This window comes from Pituophis catenifer, unplaced genomic scaffold (genome assembly GCF_029215685.1).
Source record: "Pituophis catenifer annectens isolate HBS135680 unplaced genomic scaffold, rPitCat1.0.hap2 SCAF_2, whole genome shotgun sequence".
NCBI lineage: Eukaryota > Metazoa > Chordata > Lepidosauria > Squamata > Colubridae > Pituophis > Pituophis catenifer.
This window is the reverse complement of record NW_027256882.1, coordinates 119,729,896-119,751,213: the sequence shown is the minus strand read 5'-3', so window position 1 is coordinate 119,751,213 and position 21,318 is coordinate 119,729,896. Positions and strand designations below refer to the sequence as shown.

The 21,318-nt window shown below is 35.9% G+C and overlaps 1 protein-coding gene across 2 annotated transcripts in view; it reads right to left on the bottom strand.

The window, feature by feature from the left end:
- The window catches only part of GABRB2 (gamma-aminobutyric acid type A receptor subunit beta2), a 121,871-nt gene that overhangs the window by 73,123 nt on the left and 27,430 nt on the right, over nt 1–21,318 (bottom strand). For both annotated transcript variants that reach the window (XM_070934274.1, XM_070934275.1), the window contains exon 4: nt 12,196–12,416. In XM_070934274.1, coding sequence (XP_070790375.1) covers nt 12,196–12,416 — 221 coding nt within the window. The remainder of the gene's footprint in view (nt 1–12,195; nt 12,417–21,318) is intronic.

Genomic DNA, 21,318 nt, shown 5'->3' with positions numbered 1-21,318 from the left:
GCACACCTATTTTTTTGAAAGTCATGGATCCTTTTCAAGTACAGACATAAGTTTGATTTCAAAGAACATGGCTACTAAGGTTTCTAAAGTAGAGATATTTCAAAAGACTTCTTTGAATCATAATTCTGTTATTTTGTTTAATCAGATTGTTGGGGGCAATATGCTGACTCTGTAAACTGCTTAGAGAGGGCTGTAAAAGCACTATGAAGCAGTATCTAAGTCTAAATGCTATTGCTATTTTAATTTATAAAATAAAATTTAGTACTTTTAGATGGAGACAAAGCAAAATGTTGCTACAAAAATAATCAATAGCGTAGGAGCTCTTTTGGATGATATAAAGAGAAAAAAAGAAGAAATTTCCAGAAAAGAAAAATATTTTTCAACAAATTAAGCTCTTACAATAACATTTATCTATGTTAAGAGATATTCTCATTGGAGAAGAGCCTAATGTTGGGAACGATTGAGGGCAAAAGAAGGAGGGGAATGCAGAGAATGAGATGGCTGGATGGAGTCACTGAAGCAGTAGGAGTGACCTTAAATGAACTCCAGAGGATGGTAGAAGACAGGAAGGCCTGAAGGAACCTTGTCCATGGGTCAAGGGTCCCAACCATTGCGATGGGTCGGACTTCGCAAATAACAACAAAAAATTATAAGAGTATGAGAAATGGAAATAAAAAATGAACGGTGCAAAGCAAAGAAATAGTAACAAAGTTTGCAAATAAATCAGGGGAGTGCCTGGTATATAAATTATGAAAAGAAAAAGAAAAGAAAATGTTATTGAAATTGCAAGAGGGAGATATTGTATTAGTGGATAACATACAAAAGTGAATGCCATACAAAAAACATTCTATCAATATTATTTAAACCTGTCTAAAGGAAGTGGTATTCCTGTAGAGATAATTGATCAATGTCTAAAGAAACAAAATTTAGCAAGGATTACAGAGGAACAGAGACTAATTATGAATGGATTTATAACAAAAAGGAAAGTTTTTGAAGCTGTAAAAAAGATTAAATGAGAAAGGTATCTGGACCAGATGAAGTAATAGGTTATTACTATCAATGTTTTGATGATGAACTTTTGCAAACTTTACAAAATACTATGAAATCAATCTTGCAAGGAATAAAGATGCCAAAAAATTGGAAACAGACCAATATAGCACTAAAACCAAAGAGGCACAAAATTAGACTTTAACAATGATTTTAAAAATGTTGGAGGTTTCATGTTGAGAATATAGAATAGATATAAACTCAGACTGTGCCCAAAAATACCTTTCTGGCTCTCAACACAAAAAGCATTTTATATATGAGAAATAATAAACAAAAACAAATGGCTAACTTATGGTAAGTACAGGAATTTTGTCAACGGAAATATAAACTTAAATCAAAAGAACTAGTAGTAGAGGACATGGTTGCCAACAGTTTCTTATTTATAGTTATCAGAAAGATTTAAAATAGACAAAAGAGCATATGGTTTTGAACATTGTGAGACTGAGTCTGAAACAGAATTGTGTACAAATGATAATATGTAATTACTAAAATGTAAAAATATATTGAAATTTGAAACAGAAGAACAAGTGAAAGAATGTATAAAAAACATTTTATTTATAATACACAGATTGAACAATGGATAAATATGTGGTTGAAAGAATTGAAATTTATACTGTTTTGATGTGCTGTTGGTATATGTCGCCCAAGAAATTGTCTAGAATGTATAAAGGCACTTCAATTTTATACTGCAAATATGAACTACAAGAAAGAATATTTTATCATAGTTGATAGACTTGAAAAAAAGCTAGAAAATTTTGTATTCATATACACACGTGATTCAGAGGATTTTAAAGTTTATTAATGGAGGAATGGTTGGTGAAGATGAACTTGCTGAGATGGCTAAATTGACTTCTTTGTTGTTAGTTGCAAAGTTGTGTTTGACCCATTATGACCCCATGGACAATGTTCCTCCAGGCCTTCCTGGACTCCATTTAAGCTCACACCTACTGCTTCAGTGACTGCATCCAGCCACTTCATTTTCTGTCATCCCCTTCTTCTTTTGCCCTCAATCTTTCCCAGCATTAGGCTTTTCTCCAGTGAGTCCTTTCTTTTCATTAGGTGGCCAAAGTATTTGAGTTTCATCTTCAGGATCTGGCCTTTTAAAGAGCAGTCAGGGTTGATCTCCTCTAGGACTGACCGGTTTGATCGCCTTGCAGTCCAAGGGACTTGCAGGAGTCTTCTCCAGCACCAGAGTTCAAAGGCCTCAATTCTTTGGCACTCAGCCTTTCTTATGGTCCAACTTTCACAGCCATACATTGCAACTGGGAACCATACATTGACTTCTTTAGATCATAGAAAAGATAATGTCTACATTTATTGCTGACTGGAACTCTTCTTCTGAACTGGCCATAAAACTGTTGATAAGCCAAAGCAACTAGCCATGAATATTAAAATGTTAATAATAAAGACAAGTAAAAATTTCAAAGTCCAGGGCTTCCGGTCTGGCTTCCATCGCCGCCAGACGGTCCTCTGAGACCGCCAGCCCCGTCGCCCGTAAAGAGCCGCCTTTACATCTGAAAGGCGGCTCGAAAAACTCCATTTCCTAAAGGAAATGTGAGATAGAGCTGGCGAGGGCAGGTAGAGCCCTCTGCGAAGTCCCCAGAGTTCTTTTTTTACTCTTGGGGACGAAGCAGGTTGTGGCTCCCTATTTCCGCTTGCCGCTGCTCCGGGCTTCGTGAGAACTCTGCCTTTTTGCAGAGCTAGGTGCTGGGACCGGACCAATCAACGAAATTAACAGATCATCTGAATAAGCAGGATGAAATCCGGATCGGGGATCCTAAACTGCAAGTATTCTAACCCCAGGACTGATTTTAAAATTAAAGAAGAGTGAAAGGAGGAAAAGGGAGAGTTTAAAATGGCGATTGGCCAAGGCTTGAGAAAAGCTGAAAGCGAAAGTCCTTCCATTTGAATAGTTTATAACATTACAAAGTTACAAAGTATCTAGCAAAAGTTCTGGTTAGAAGTGAAGAGAAAAAACTCTTATTTCATGTTTCTTCCTTCTTAGAGACTTGTTATTGATACTGTTTGGAGAGAAGTCTTTCTCTTTAAAAGGAAAAAGAAAAAAAAATCTGTTGTGTGGCAGGATGGCGCTAAAACTGACAAAGCCAGATAACCAAGCCATGGGGGGGGGCTCTCCCATTTATAAATCACATGAACAAGTTGAGAGTTTGCAGATACAGAAGAATGGCTTCATAGACCTAAAGAAATTTTTACTGGTGGGGGTGGCAAGACATGATAAATGAATCTGTGAATCTGAATCTTGAAAATTTTAGACAGGAAATTAAAGAGTTGGTTCAACAAAAGTATGATATTCTGAAGCAACATATGAAAAGTTTCAAGGAACTAATTCTGAAGGTGGATGAAATTATACATTTAAAAACAGACTCTAAGGAAGTTGATGATAAGATTTATAATTTGGATAATAAAATACAAAGAATTGAAAATGATTTAATAAGGATTCAAGAAAAAAGCTCAGAAGTAGAGTTTAAAAAAATAAAGGAAGCTGATTATAAGACTTACAATGTAGATAATATAAAACAAAGGATTGAAAATGAAGCCACAATAATGCAATTCAGACTCATGGAATTTGCGGTTAGAATTAGGGGAATACAGGAAGATAAAAGACAAGATTTGAGAAAGATGTCTGCTGAAGTTTTGGCTGGGATTTTAAAGGTTAGCCCTGAAGATGTATCCTGCAAGATTGATAAGGCCTACAGAGTTAATTCTTGGGTGGCAAAGCAAAGGCAGCTGCCTAGAGATGTGGTGATTTACTTTACTGATAAAGAAATAAGAAATGATATTGTGCAAAAGTCTTTCAACTCCACTCTTGAAATGCATGGAAGGAAGATCTGGATATTTAAAGAACTACCGCCCAAGATGTGAAAAGATAGAAAGGATTTTGGATTTTTGGTGACTGAACTAAAGAAACAAAGCATGCCATTCAGGTGGGATGTCCCAGTTGGTATAATATTGAGATATCAAGGAGAACGATATCAACTAAATACTGTTGAAAAAGCGGAAGAATTTTACTATAAGGTTTTTAAAATGGGTTTAACATCTCCACGTATAATACACGAGGGGAATAAAGAAAAGCAAAATCAACAAGAGATTGAAATTCAGGCTAAGCAGATGGAGGCGGAGGTAACGGAAAAACAACAAGTTACAGAGGCTTTTGTGGATGAGCCGCTTCTGGATTCTCCTTCAGAGGCTACAGTTGGATTACCTATAAATATAAGAGAGGCGGCTTTGGATTTTAATGTGATGACTTATCAAGTTACAGACAAGCATGGAAACCAAACAGTTGATATACAACTCATAGAAAGGAAACCAGGATGGAGATTTAAGCCACAAAAAGTTAAGAAAAGAAGAAGCAGGTTCTACAAAAATAATTTTTTTTAGACCAAACAACAGTGTAATGCCAGTTACTTAAGAGCTGATTGAATATTTAGAAATTTAGTTGAGGCAAAGTATTGGTGTATATTATCCTGAGGAGAGTGACAAATCTCTGCAGTGCTGTACTCTTGGGATGTGAAGATGGCCATAAATTGAGCGGATTGGAATTTTCTATTTTGGATTATTTGACAAATGGATTACGTTTATGCTGAGCTATAAGGCAAGAGAACTATGGGATTGGGGCATGCAGAAGATCTGGCTGTTACCCTAACACGATGGTTGGAATTAATAATCTAGATGGAAGACATTATAGACGGCACTATATGGAATATAGATATAAAGTCACTCGGGTGGTTTTTTATATATGAAAACATTTACTATTGATGGGGGCAGATGGTAATTGAAGATACCGAACATACTGTTGGAATTAGGATGTGATGTTACCCTAACATGGGTAATGGAATTAACAATCCAGTTGAGAGACATTACAGAAGATATCATATGGATTACAAATTTAAAGTTAATTGAGGATTTTATATATATATGTAAATAAATTCTTTTTTAGTGGAATGGGCAGAAGAATAAAGATATTGAAAATATTATGTATATTATGTATGTAGACCTGTAGGAAAGTGAGTGGAGACAGGTTAGTTTACTGATTGTTTAGTTTAGGAGAAGGGATGTTATGTTATATCAATATACGTAAAAGATTCGAATTAAGAGATATATGTATGGGGGAGGAGGAAATGGATAGATTATGAGTTGAAATTGCTAAATTAGGATTTATTATATAGTTTTACAGCTGAAAGTTGCTTTGAATATTGTTTTGAAATGTATAGTATAAGGGGGATATAATGATATTGTTAGAAGGATAGATTATGAGTTGAATAGATGAAATTGCTAAATTAGAATTTATTATATAATTTTACAGTTGAATGTTGTTTTTGAAATGTGTAGTATAAGGGGGATATAATAATATTGTTAGAAAGAAAGGGTTAGTATATGGGGGGTGGAACAAAAGGATGGTAAAGTATTATATAATCTGTTATTAACTTGGGTTTTATTTTGGAGAAGCCACGGGGGGGAGGGGGAGGGGGGTTAGGGAGGAGGGGAAAAAAAGGGGGGGAAATCTGTATTTGAAAAACTTTTTCAATAAAAAAAAAATTCAAAGTCCACTTCTGAAATGTTTCATTACCTCTTATCTAAAAAAGTAACCCCTCACCGAAATCATCAACTAAACACAAGCCTTTGCTTGCCTTTTATCAGCATAACTTTCCCATTTTATTTTTTCCTTTTTTTCAATTATCCTGAAAGATACAATGCTTCAGTGGAGTAAGAAGTGTCATCCAGTCAAAACTTCCAGAGTTGACACATATAACTGCAGCCTGAAGCTTTTATGGGGTGGTGGTGGTAGTATCAGTACTTCATATTTATGCTTTTAACGGTCTATAAGTGTCAGGAAAGAGGAACCATGATATTCCATGTCCAAAAATAGTTTTGTGAAAATGCATAATATACACATAGTTAAAATGCTATTTTCTCATTGCTCATGGGGCCAGCAGTCAGGAATGGGTTAACTCTCATCTGATGTCCATGGACCGAGTCTGCAAGCTGATAAGCTCCTCCTCTTCCTACTGCTTTCCAGCTTTCAGACTCGGTCTCACAGATCGCTGAGCAAAGGAATTCTAAATTCCTTTGCTCCCTTTATTTGGTTGAGCCTCCTTTGAAATTGCTCCCTTTATTTTAAGTCGAGCTTGCCAGCGTGAAGGGTTTTGCACCCAAGCCTGCTGAAGACCGTTTGTCAGCGTCCCAGGGCTGGGGGCTCCCAGTCTTGATAGAGCCCCATAACAGAGTGAAGGGCTCACGCCCAATACTGCTGTGAACCACTCGTGGTTCCAGAAGCCTCCCAGCGTCACTGGTAGCAGACTCCAGTTGTTCCAGCGGGTTGGTTTTTAACCGACTTCCGCTGACATCCCTGACCGATCCACAAGACGTGCGGTTGCAGGAGCCTCCCAGCATTGCTGGTAGCAGGGTCCAATTACGTCCCATTACGTCCTGGGTCGGAGTTCCTCCTGATTATCGCTGAAGGCTGTGGGGGTCCGTGGCGCTCTGTTGGCTGACACGCTACTGGAGCAGTGTCTCCTGGGCTTGGCCCATACGTCTGCCAGCTCTGCTTTTGGATCAGAGACCTTCAGACCTCCCTTATCGCACGAAACCACCAGGAGCAGCGACTCCAAGCCCGATGCAGCCGCATGAGTGATTCAAAGAGTGGAGTTGCAGCTGGCTCTCCTCTCGAGCCGCCTTTGGGTTCCAGCCCACTCAGCCTTCCCTTCATTTGCCCCGGCCGCCATTTTGGGATTGCCACGTGTATCGTTAGAGGCCTAGTTCACCTCAGCCTCATTCAAAATGGCCACCACTCAGCCGGTTAAGGCTTCAAGGCATGGCTTGCAGGACACGGAGGTGGCAGGGATTTCACATCCAGTCCCTACCAAACGAAGCAAGAAATCTGCCACCTCCACTAAGGCGGCCAGTTCCGCTTCTGCTCTGGCTAGGGAGGAGCTCAAGTGCCATAAGGCCATTGAGCGCATGATACAAAAGGCCCTCAAGGACGCTTCTTTAAAGCAGCTGGTTCATCCAGTCCAACCTTCTGAGCCTGCTACTCCCCCATCGGGGGCAGTACCGGTCCCACAGGCCTCCACCCCAGACTTGTCCCCGAATGGGGACCCCTCCACCATTTTTGGCCAGGAGGGAGTCAATGAAGCTTTGTTTGGGCCCCAGTCGGAACCATTTCCTCCCAGGGCCTTATCATCACTGGGGCAATAGGCAATCCCAGCTGTGGCTAGTACTTCCCAGGCTCCAGAACAAGAAAGGGATGGGGTTATTATTTCACCAGAGCTGGCTTCCTATATTCAACAAACCATTCAACAGGGCATTACCTTAGAGCTCCAGCGCAGGACCTCATCCTGGGTGTCAGATTCTGCTAACTCCCAAGTTGATGTGGAGGGATCCCATTTGTCAGCGGATCAGGTCCAGGTTCAGGCCCGTGCACCCTCCAATGTCTCTTCTGACCAAGATTCCTTGGTAATTATATGCTCTTTTTGAGATACATCAAATATATCCCCAAAAGAGCATATTAATTGGCTCTATTTCAGCATCATTTGTCAATAGCACACTATTTTATTTTCTAGCCAAATAATTCCCATTATAAAATATTATAACACTTGTGATTATTAAAAGTAACCACCTTTCTTTATAATGGAAAATATTATTGAATTAGTTCCATCTTAAAATGAAGAGATTCATAGAATATAGTAGCTACAAATAAACAACACTTGAGTTTCATGACTGTACTCTAAATTTTGTTTTCTTCATATGTAGATGAATCTCACTTGATACACTTTTAAAATATGGCACTGTAGAAAATTATGGTATGGAAGTTCTTTTCAGTATTGTTCTATGACACATTGTAGTATACAGTAATTTCTTTTAGCATTGGCATATATTGGTATTAGAACTATAGAGCTGATTGTTGATGACATTTGGAGATCTCCCTAGTCATACCATTTGCTCTAAAATATACATTTAAAAATGATAGGATAGGTGAAAGAAGAAAACACGGTTAACTTTTAATTGTTCAAGTTGTTTTCAATATATCAAAGCTGTGTTGGTAAAAATACTTTTCCTTTTTTGGAAACTGTTCAATGTAAGTTCCTCAGGATTTTCTCAGGGGTATCTCAGTGAGTCTACAGTACAAGATTCTGACTGTAGTTCTCAGTTCAGTGGAAGCAGAAATGATGACTTACTGGTTTAACATGACATTCTTGTCTGAAAATCTTGCTCCACTGCTGCCACTAGATAATGTTTATTCAACTTGGAAGAACATGATGGAGAAATTATTATACATACCAGCCTACCTTATAACATACCTGTATTCTTTGTGACTTCGCAAAGCTAAAACTTTGCTAGATAGGAAGTAATAGATTTTCATTAACAGAGAGATAATGTTAGGAATTTTCTCCTTTTTTGGTAAGGGAACTTAAGTAAACCTTTGGTCCTGGCTAAATATCCATAGAATCTTATTACTAGAAAAATATTATAGGGTTTTTACCCTAGAAGATTTTAACATACTGTCTTTAGCTGTACTGGAACAAAGGTACCAATATGTTCATTTTTCAGACAGTCCTGTCCCTGATACTCAGGAGCAGATAACTCTCTTGACCCCATGCTGCTGTAATGATTTTATGGTGAAATTTTATCATGAAATTATATTAAACCCTACTTTTGGGTAGACTATAATAACTATGAACAGTTGCCAGATTATGTTTCAAGAGCTTGTACTACTAGGAAACAGATAGTGAAGCATTACAATTCTTGTTCCAAATAATGTAATTTGACAATTCTATTTGAAGTTTTATGTTATTTTATAATTACTCTTCTAAAACTGAGCATTTTCTTTTATGTATACTGCAAAGTAGTTTTATAATTTAGTTATTTAGTTTTGAGTATTTAATCTTTCAGCACTATTTTATTGTATTTTATTGCTAATTTAATTTTCCCCTAACTTAATCAGTAATTTTATGTATTTCCATCTGAGGTCTGTAAATCTTACTACAAATTGAATAACTATGTTTAGCGATCATCATCATAAAGATGAATACTAACTTTAGAGTAACTGACAAAGAATTAAATGCAAATGATGTCTAAGTATGTTATATTTTTAAATAAAAAAATAAATATTCTAAAAGAAAAAGTGATTAGTAAATATATCAGTTGGGTATTTTTAACTAAAATTAATTTACTCATAAATGAGGTCATGCAGCTATTTACAAATGTTAAGAAAAAATATAATATATGCATTCTTACAGTTTATAGTATTGAGGTTGTTGATTCGAATCTTAACTCATGATTTGAGAAGTATCAGGCAGGCCACTTTATCTCAGTTTAAGTTATTGAGAGAAGTAAAAAAAAATGAGGTATCTTAAATTGTTTTGAATCAATTAAGAAAACTGCCAGAAATATAAAGTTATTTATTTATTTATTTGATTATTTATTTATTTATTTGATTATTTATTTATTTGTTTGCATATCAATTTAAATTGCTGCCCATCTCAAGATAAAGTGACTCTGAATGGCATACAATAAGATTAAAAAACAATTAATATACAATAACAATTATTAAATAAAAATAAAAACTGAGCAGAGAGAGAACTGAACATATTAATAACAGAACCATCTCAATATCTCACTGGTTCCTTTGATTTATTCCTCTCAAATATGAATCAGATTTCAGATTATTTCTATATAAAAAAAAAACCAGATATTTTTCTGGGGAAAAAATTGTATTCAAATATTTATTCCCACAAAGCAAAGAAAAGCTGAAAGAACATGCTATTTTCATTGCACATCCCAAGACATTTTGTTTTAAAAACAAATAGTAATCTGGTGATTAGTGCTATCTTTCAATATCTACAGTATATTTTTTATATAATGGTAAAAGAAAAATAAAAGTCTGCATGTTGTTCCTTTCCCTGTGGTTTGAATTTTGACATCTCCCTCTGGTCTTGTAACATACTTTCCATCTGTTCATACAGCTGGCAGATTAAAAGGAAGTGGTGTCCTGACATTCTTATACATTATATGAGATTTGCATAGATATGTGGCAGAATACAGGGCAACTGCAAGTCACTCATACATTTAGATGGAAAGTAAAGAAGAAACATATATGCCTAAATTTAATTACAGTATCTTGCCATATAATTGTATTCCCACTCTTTTCCTCCTAATTGTATACTGACCAACACCAAACAAGATTGCAAAAATATTTTATTGCAATTTTTAAAATTGCTTATTCTTAAAGCCGAGTCAAAATGCCTTGATTAGCATTCATATTCCATATCAAAGCTCTAGCTGAATTCTGAAAAGGATTGTTTTAGGGAAGAAAAAGATATCTAAATACTAAATGCAGAAATCCTGATTCCAAACTTATTTTGATATAAAATCATGCTGTTTTCAACAGTACTTACCTTTGCAATAATATTGGGATTTTGAATGTTATTGTTTTTAAATATAAAACTGAAATTACAAGGAAGTGCTTTGACATTTGTTTGTATTGTGTGTGCCTTCAAGTGTGTGCCTTCAAGTCAGTATTGAGTCCTATGACTAGTCCCTGCAATTTTATTGGCTTTTCCTACCTAATGCTTTTCCTACCTAAGGCTGACAGAAAGTGATTGGCCCAAGATCACCGTTGGTTTCATCTAATTCTAAAGCAGGACTAAAATTTACAGTATCCTGGTTTCTAGCCTGATGCCTGAACCACTACAACAAAACTGGCTCTCTAATTTAGCTTAAGGAGATCATATTAGTCACATAAATTAGCAGCTACTTCTTTGATAGCACTGCTTCTAGAGAGTTAAATCAACCTTCTGCAATTTGTTGTCCTTCAGATGTGTCAGACTTCCAGAATTCCTAGAGGAAATGCATTTGTGCTGCTGAAATGTAACACATCTGGACAGCAATCTGATGGGAGAAGGCTTAGAGAAGACTAAATTTTTAATCTGCCTTGTTAATACAATATTTTTTTCTGATTAGATTAGATGGATTAAAAAATAGGGTTTTTTCTTTTGCCCAGCTTTCGTAAACCCATTAAAGTTCATGTATATGTCAAATGCTAAGTCACTGCATGAAGAAATTACAACACAAAAAACAATAATAAGTTTTCTGTTTTCTGACGGTTCTTTCTATATATAAAAGTTTACTTTCCTGTTTTTACAAGTCAACGTATATAGGTGAATTCATGTAAGGATTTTACGTTGAGTTATTTTGTGACTCACTTAAGTGTTATGTGACAACATAGGTCTGATAATCCACACAATTCTTGGCTGTAAAATGTGTGTGTGTGTGTGTGTGTGTGTTTTAAATTTTAGAGACAAGATGGTTCAAGAAATGCTAAATATTTTCTTGGCTTTTGTATAATCTTCAATTTCAAATTATCCACAGGTGCATTTTTCATACCATATCGGGAAGTACATATGTAGGGGACATTTGGGGACAAATGAAGAGGCAGAGGAATGAGTTAAGAAAATCTTTTCTTGACACTTTATAAAAAAAAATCTTCCCATCCCAAGGATGAATATACATATTACTGTTTTGTAACAAGAAAGCATCTTTGCTGCAGAACTCTTTATCTTGAAATTCACAGACATCAAACCATTCTCAATATTCTGCCACAGTATAATTCTAATACCTATTTTCAGCTGTTACATATCAATATTGGTTTGCTGCTGCTGTTTTGCAATTTTTTATTGTGTGACAAGAACCATTTAAAATAAAAAAGAGGTATCACCATCCAATCCATACTGTTCTTCCCCCCCCCAATAGTTAAGCAAAGGTCTTTATATAGAGTTATACATGTCTGTAAGATGTTTCTTCACTGAAGTCACTTGCATTGTTTGTGATTAAGGCATTTAGTTTTGTTACAAGACCTACTGTATATTAGCGTTCCTCAATCTAGTGCCCTCCTGAAGATTTGGACTGAAAATGCCATAATGACATTCAGATTATGGGACTTTAGTGCCAACTGTTTTGAAGAGCACAAAGTTGAGGAAAGCTGGCAAAATTCTACACAACGTACATTAAAAAAGAGAAAAACTAGAGAAAGAAAAGGAAAAAGAAAAACTAGAGAAAGAAAAAGAAAAAAGAGAATTAGCCTGTTGGTTTATATATAGAATGCAGCCATACAAAATGTTTAATGCTGACCTGAGACCATAGAGAACTGTCCCATCTGGATGTAAACGAATCATTCTGTTCTTCACGGTGACACCATGTACAAATGACTTCTTATCATTCAGGAAGTAGGTATCAGGAACCCAAAGCTGATCTGCTACTCTATTGTCCAGTGTAAGATTTAAAGGTATTACATTATACGAAAGCCTCTTATCCCTCCATGCTTGTTGAAAATACATGGTCAAAGTATAGTCCTGAAATGATAGAAGAGAGAGGGAAAAAATAGGTTGAAAATTTTACTATTTTTTATTTTGCTACTTGAAATAACCAAACCAAAGAGTACTTCTTCAACTGACCACCACTGTCTACAAAATTAATGTTTTAAAAAATAAATAGTGTTGCCCTCCAAAATAGAAAATATAAAAATATTTGGCGCCAGACTCTGTATGATATTATCTCATTTTTTTTAAAAAAAAAGTTCCTTTAATTAAAAGAGAAAGCATAGGAATAATGGCTATTAAGTACCATGTAAGCAATTATCCATAAGTATTGCTTTCTCTTTAAGAATCAACAATATTTGATTAAAGTTTGGGGATGTAATTGTCTAGATATTAATAACAGTATTTTATTTTATCTATCTATTCACATGTATTGAATACAAAATTGCACTTAGCTCAATCAAGTAAACAAATTATGATTGTAAAGGTTGTCTCTATAAAGAATGCTTTCAGGCTTCTGACAAAAACAAAGATTTCTTGTCAAAGTATTCAAAGAGATACATTGCATAACTAGAGATTATGTGAATTACAGTTCAACACATCTAAAAAGCACCGCATTAGGAAAGGCTTAATTAGACAAAAAGTGCAGCTCTTTCTGACATTCCTTGAAGTCTGAAGATGCAGTTATCTTTATAAAATAAATCTCTTCTTCTGGAAACATCCATTCAGCCCACTAAGGATGCTGGGAAGAGTAAGATACAGTATCTTATGATTAGTTCTCTAGACATCAGTACCTCCAGATGAGGCCTGTACCACAATAGCACGATACTGATATATACTGCTTTATCTCTCGGTATTTCATGATTCTCAGTTGAATAAACTCACTTGAACCAGTTAAAATGTTATACCTTAATACAGATGAAAGGCTTAATCAACCAACTGATTTAAATAATTTGCCTAGGTAGTTTGTAATCCACAGGATTGGGATCCCCAAATAATCTGAGGGATATTTCAGGCAACACAGATGGCAATTTTGTTAAGGCCTTGTTTTAGTGTGGAATTGAAAAGGGCCACTGGCACTATTGCTCCTGACTGCCCTCCATAGCTATGAGAAGCCTAAAAAATTGTATGGCTTTATGAGCAGCACCAGACAATAAAGAGAAGTGGCAACTTTTTAGAGTGAACCCAAATAAACTTGCAGAAAAATACCCAAGCACAAAAGACTACATAATTATGTCTGTCTAATAGTAAGGATGGGGTCAAAGAGGGTTTATTTCTCTATCACTATTGCATTTTACCCTAATAGACCTTTCACAGATGTTGGGCAGACCGCTCAAAGCTATCCCAGAAAAGAACTCAGCCACTCAGCTACTCAGCTACTCAGCAAACTGCTATAATAAATTTGCAAAGAACACTGATAGTGTGCTGCTTGCATCCACTTCAAATTAGACATCGCAGTTATGCTTAGTTTATGGGAGCACCTTGATCATATGTAATGGAAACAATTTGGGGAGGCTGAGGAACAGGCAACATTTTCAAAATTTGTTATCTGGTACAGATCTTCAGTAAGGGTAATCAAGGTTGTTTCATATAAGAGGCATGGCAGATTTATACTCACTGGCCTCTCTCGAACTTAATGAACAGTGTGATTTAAGATAATTACTACTATTTGCAAATTTGTCTTTATTAGGAACAGTAATAGAGAGGATACTACCAATCTACCTCCAAGTAGATTATCTAGATGAATCTGGGTCTGCTTCAGGTTTGCATATGGTACTAAAATGATTTTAGTTACTCTGACTGAGAGAGCCAATTTGACATGGTGGCTTAAGACATCAGGGTACAACCTGGGAAATCACAAATTCTAGTCCTCCCTTCGGCATGAAGCTATTTTGAATTCAGTCACTCTTTCTTAGATCTAGGAAGAAGGTAAGGCCTCTGCTGAAAATGCTGCCACAAAAATTTCATGGACTTGTCCAGGTAGTCACTAGGAATCTTAAATAAATTTGAATGGGTGGTGGTGGTGGTGAATACAAATCTTTAGCCCTCTTAGTTTTGGCAGACAGATACCAGTCTCCTTGCAAGAAACAAATAACGAATGACTGGCTTACTGGTGACTTGCCCCCGAGTCTGTAGACTTGGATGAAACTTGAAGAGAGCTTAAGCAGAAAATTTTAGATCTTGATTAACAAAGATATAGAACCAAAGTTTCAAATCTCTGCCACAATATTTTCATATGTCCTCTTTTTAACATTCCCCAATATTTGTATCATTTACTGGTCCCAGTTCATAGGATAGCTTTCATACTGGCACATCTGGATACTGTGCTCAGTAGTATCTTCCCCTCAATGGTAAGCACAAGTGTGTTTAACTATTTATTCAGAATCTGAAATTGAGATACTAGTTTGTGTACTTGTCCAATCTATTATCCTTGGAGGTAGATTTAATCTTCCATTTTATTACAAACAATTCAAAGTCCTGTCATATGGCAACTCACTACTATCCACTAAACAATCAGGATCAGGAAATCTCTAGTACTATGGCCAAATTTTGTACCATAGCAATAACAAGTAGAAGTTCTTGGACTTCATAGTTTCTTTTGATGTGTTTTGTTTGCACACTAATAGGCTTTTATTGAACATCCAAGCTATGTTTTTTTCCTCTCTGTGTCTTTGATGTATGACTGTTTATTTTAATAAACTTTAATTTTCTTTGCTACTTGCTTGCACTTTTTGAGTGCGTGACAGGAAGGTTTCTATTTTTAATAACTATTGAATTGTGTGACTATTGGTATTACAAGCAGAATATTTTTTAAAAAATATCTCTTATATATTTGATTTATATATCCCCCCCCCTTTTCATATTATCTTTACAGCAACAACCCAGGAAAATGAGTTGGGCTGAGAAAAAATGATTGGTCCAAGCCACTGAATGTCTTTTATTTTTAAAAAAGCATTTAATTGCTCCTATTGTTTTTACTGATTTGATTTCATTTTCTTCTGCTTTTTTATTAAAAGAAATTCCAAAGCAGGATTTTACATTAGCCCTCTCCATCCAACAAACCTTTTGTCAGATATTTTGGATAATTCAAGTACGTTGGATGACTGCCTTGAAAAATGGTTTATGGAAACTGAGACCAATTTAGCTGGAGGATCCGAAAAGAGTACTTTTTTTTTTCATTAGGAAATTTTAATTAAATGTTAACTTGAACCTCTGCTTCTGAATATGCCTTAAGCAGGTTTCATTCCAAATGGATCTATACAAATGACAATTTTGAGCATATACATTTAGGCCATTTCATATATGTATTGTATGATTCATGCACAGATATCACTTTTGTAGATGAAAACTGCACTCACAGTGCAATACATTCATACTTCTACTATTCTGAACCAATATGTAGGTTTCCTAGGCAAGATTCTTAACAGTAAACAGAATAAAATAGGATTGAACGGGTTGTATGACTATTAAAGTTAATATAGTGGATGTTACCTGATGCTTGGTATACAAGTAAGTTTACAACTTTACCTTTGATGGGGTGATTGAAGTCCCCTTTGTTTTATTTTTTTGTTTTATTTTATTGTTCACATCTAGTTTTGTCATTTTGCTCATCTTTATTTTTATTTATTTTTATTGGTGTTGTTGTTTCCTTGCTTTTCAATGACTTTAACAATTTACCAACTACCCAGATTTGCATAGAGATATAATTTATGTTCTTATAAACTGGGAATTGCTACTTAATATATAGTAGCTTGTAGGCCATTCCTACCTTTTTTCCCTAGACAAATACAAATGACTCACGTAGTTTTGCAATATTTTACAATACCAAATTTTAAATGTATAAAGTGTAAATCATTACAATTACAAAGAAAACATGAATTTCTGAGCAAATATGTGTGCACATGACATACTGCAATCTAACATTGTTCTCTGAGAGAGAGAAATACCGCATAAAGGAAAAAAGAAAAAGGAAAGTGTATAGCCTCAATTAACACCTAATAAACTGCATGGCTAAATCAACTTCAATCTCCTTAATATTTCCCTTAGGAAATTATCATTCTACATTACAACTCACTAGATTATTTTGCAAGGTTTTTATGTAGCTATTTTCTCTCTTTGGACATCCTGTATGTTGTGGTCTGCTGGCAGCCTGCAGAGCTGGCAGCAGAATCCGACAGTGAGGAGGTTGGGGAGGAACATGGGCCAGTCCTGGAATCTGGGGAAGGCTCGGACGAGGGCTCTGCATCAGAGGCAGAGAAAGGGCCATCTGGGAGGTATGTGCTGCCTCCAGAGCCTCCAGAGTTGGACCTCAGTGAGGCAGAGGAACAGGGGGAGCCTGTTCCCAGTGCGCGCATGCGCAGAGCTGCCAGAAGGTAAGAACAGTTAAAACAAAAGGAACGACTTGGTAGTAGGACTTGGAGATGATTGGCTTCTCCCATAAGACTTAAAAGAGGAGCAAAGGTGCCTAAGACTAAGAAGAAAGGGCAAGAATCTGGAGTTTCAATTGATGTTCTCATCCACCTTTTCATAGGATGCAAAATGAAAGAATTCTGAAAGTAAATGACTACTATGCAAATGATGTCAACATGAGAGTTTTAATTTCTGGAGCTATTGTCTGAATTATCTGGAAGACTGATTGCTAGAACAGAATGGATCACATCTTACAAAAACTGGTAAAAGTCTATGTAGCCAAAATTATGGTGAACATGATGATGAAAATTTTAAATTGACTCACTGAAGGAGACTAATAAAAACTTAAGCCTTGTAGATGGAAGTTGAAATATACAGTATTTCTAATGTGGTCTTTTCAACCATTTGGTGAAAAAACAGAAAGTGCACTGGATCATAACATTATTTAGTAAACCCCTCCCCCCCCGGGCTTCTGCTTAGTTGCATCCAAATCCCTGATGTTGCTTGGACAAGTTCTTGAAGTTTTCTTGAAAAGGTTTTTAATAAGTGGCTTGTCACTGTCTCCTTCCTGGGGCCGAGAGAAAGTAACTGGTCCAACATCACCCAGTTGACTTTGTGCCTAAGACAGGACTAGAATTCATGGTCTCCGAGTTTCTAAGCTGATGCGTTAACCACTACATCAACTGGCTCTCTATTAATGCTTATAGTAAGGGAAATAAGCAATATGAACTTAAATTCCAAACAAGGGCAATTAGGTAATGTGGTGAGAAGTCTCTGATGATTTATAGTAACTGATTGATACTACTTATTCAAAAGGAACACAGATAATAAAAAGGAGGTAATTATATTATATATAATAGGATAACATATAAAGCACATGAAAGGAAGCAGACCATCAAGGAAGAATACAAAGAGCCAGCCTGGAATTGCAGAGAAGGTGCCAAAATCCCTAAAGAGAGCTTCTTCAGATACCTTTGAAATAAAAAGAAAATAATTGGTATACCAGGTGTTCAGTGAAATGGTGTAATGCTAAACAAGAAAAGACAGAGCGACGCAAATCTTGTTTTGATAAGTCTTCTAAGATAAATATGTCTAGCTTAATGAAAAGAAGGACAAGGGGTGATATGATAGCAGTTTTCCAATATCTAAGGAAATAGATATTTCTTTAGTTGCCACAAAGAAGACGGAATCAACCTATTAGCCAAAGCATCTGAAAGTAGGACAAGAAGCAATGGAATGGAAACTAATCAAGGAGAGAGCCAACCTAGAACAAAGGAGAAATTTTCTGACACTGAGAACAATTAATCTGTGGAACAACTTGCTTCCAAGAGTTATGGGTGCTCCAACATTGGAAGTTTTTAAGAAGAGACAAACATTTGTCTGAAATGGTGTAGAATCTCCTACTTGAACAGGGAGTTGGACTAGAAGACCTTCAAGATCCCTTCCAACTGTTCTGTTATTCTCCAACAGGAACATATGCATCTAACCAAATAATTGTGAACATTATGATTGAAGTTTGGGATTGATAGCAGTATAGTCAAAGAATATTTTTCTTTTTCTTTCTTTCTTTCTTTCTTTCTTTCTTTCTTTCTTTCTTTCTTTCTTTCTTCTCTCTCTCTCTCTCTCTCTCTCTCTCTTTCTCTCAGTCTAAATCTTTAGGATAAGGTCAATTCCATCTGACATCAATGGAATTTCTATCTGTTGCCTGGAGAAAGGGTCAAGTGCCAGACATCTGTAGGCGGACAACTATTATATCCTATTGTCAAAAAAGTGAAAATTGGAGAAAAGCACAGGCCATTTAACCTGATATCAATATTTGGTAGTTTCTAGAGTAGACACAAGCATTTGGAAACTATGCAGAAATGGACAGAAATTTGTAAAGATTAGTTAACAAGTTCTCTCAGGCCAACCCTTTATTTTTTTAAAAAAATTAGATAAATAATTTCATAATTTGTACATATGATAAATTTTGATTTTAACAAAGCATTTGACAAAGTATCCCATGACATTCTGATTAGCAAACTATTTAAGTGTGAGCTGGCTGGCATGACAATTAGGTGGATATGTTACCAGCTGAAAACTCATATTTGAACAATCTTCATTTCTTGAAGGATTTGAGTAGAATACCTGAGGCCTTAGGTCTTGGGCTCTATACTATTTAGCATTATTTTATCAACTGATAATATGCAGGAAACACTTTATCAGATCTGCAGATGACACAAAACTGGGCTAGGAGAGTTGATGCCCTGGCACATGAACATACATACACTTTTGCTCTGTTAGAGATCGCAAATGTAATAATTGAAAAGACAAGGAAAAAAAGACTATTTTTCTATTTCTTCAATCAAACAATTCAAAGTTATTAATCAAACACACTTATGCCTCAGTGTAAGTCACTAGTTATTGCAAAACAAGCATTATATTATCCTATTTAACTGAAGCTAATTTAAGAATTACCTGTTCTCCTCAGAAAAGAAAAATACAATACACTTGCAAAGAAAAGTGGCATAAGAGGGAATATTTTGAAACATAAATGCAAATTTTAGACATAAAAACTAATTGTTATTATATTCTAATTCATCCAAAAGTGCAATAAATCCTGAAACCTATCATACAGTACTCAAAATGCAATGCATTACCATTTTCTTTTATCTTTATTCTGAATTTTAACTGCAGGAAAGATGAAAGGATATAGGGCCGTGATGGCGAACCTATGGCACGTGTGCCACAGGTGGCACATGGAGCCATATCAGTGGGCACGCGAGCTCAGCTCTGACACACATGCGTGCACTGGCCAGCTGATTATTGGGCTTTCCGGTCCCACCGGAAGTCAGCAAATGGGCCATTCCTGGCTTCCGGAAGGCCTCCGGGAGGGTGGAAAATGCCATTTTTGCCCTCCCCAGGCTCCTAGAAAGCCTCTGGAGTCTGGGGAGGGCAAAAAACGGGCCTACCGGGCCAACTGTGTCATCGAGTGCCAAAAGTGTGGTGAGTGCGGGAGGGTCACATGTGCATGTGTGGGGGGGCAGGGCGCAGAGAATTATGGGTGTGGGCACACACACACGCGACCCTCCCACGCTCCCCACACTTTTGGCATGCGATGGCAAAAAGATTAGCCATCACTGATATAGGGGGTGGGGGCAAATAAGGAAAATACTTCAATTTATTACGGAAGAGAACTGCAAAGCCAGAGAACAATGTGCTCCTCAAAGATTTAGAACAAAGAAGTATAAACATTCAGCTGCATTTTGAAATTATTACATGGAAAAAATAGATAAACATGATGTGTTTTAAAAAAGTAATAGTTCATGGTAGCTCTTAAATAAATAAGGTTCTATTTTTAAATTGAATTTTTTTAAACCTATTTTGTAAATGTACATTATTAGGTTAGTGAATATTTTTTCCTTTTAGAAAAAATAAATCCAGTTGAATGGAGTCTTTGAGTTGACATTGGTAGAAGTGAAATTATCTCAATACCAAGGTTGATATAAACTGAATATGAGTCAGTATGAAAATAACAATCTAAAAAGGACAAATGTATTCAATCTATTATGCAGTGGTAAGACCTTACCTTAAATTCATTATCCAGTTTGGGGCATGATACTCCTTATTTCAATTAATTGAAGTGCCCCTTTCAGAGAAAACAGGCAAAAAATATTATAAAGAAACTGATATCTATGGCGGAAAACTATGTGGAAATATTTCAGTTTAAGAAGATCCATTAGGGTTCCTTCCTGTAGACGGTAGAATTGAATGTATGATACTTGCAAAAAGCCAATGTCATCTAAATGATCTTATAAAAGACACAACTTGATCACATGGTGAACATTCTGAATAAGATTTAAATGTACACAGTAAGACTTGAATGTGCATAAACTGCAGTTTTCAGGCATCCCCACGGTTATCCCACCAAAGATAAAACATCATCTTCACTATGTTCCACAATGCAAGACATACTGGTATTAAGTTAGAGAAAGACATTCTGATTGAATGTCTAAAAAAAGAGAATATCTGAAAGAATGAGTAGTTCAAAAACAAAATCCAGATAGAAAATACATTCCCCATCTCTCAAGCTGTTCAAGAAAATGTTGAATGACTATCTGTGGCAAAATGCCTTAATTCAGATTACTGGCATAAGCAGGGGACTGGATTCTGTAGCCTTAATAATCCTTCCAATTTTATGATTGTCTGGCAGAATGAATTTCCTTTACCAATTTTAGATTTTTGATTTAGATTTTATTTGATTTATATACCGCCCTACTCCCTACTAGCCCTATGCCCTACTAATTCATGGACATCAGTCTTTTCTCCACAAAATAACATTCCAATTTATTAGTCTCCTATGAAATAAAAGGGATATTAAGTAGTTAATTCAATCTGATTTACATGGATCAACCATTCTTTTTTAACCTGATAGTGTTGGATCACGACCAGAAGACACCTGAGGTATTTTTTTAGGGTTTTTACACCCCCTTCATTGTCTTTATGTATAACTCAAAGCAGTGAACATAACTTATTCTCTCTCCTCCTC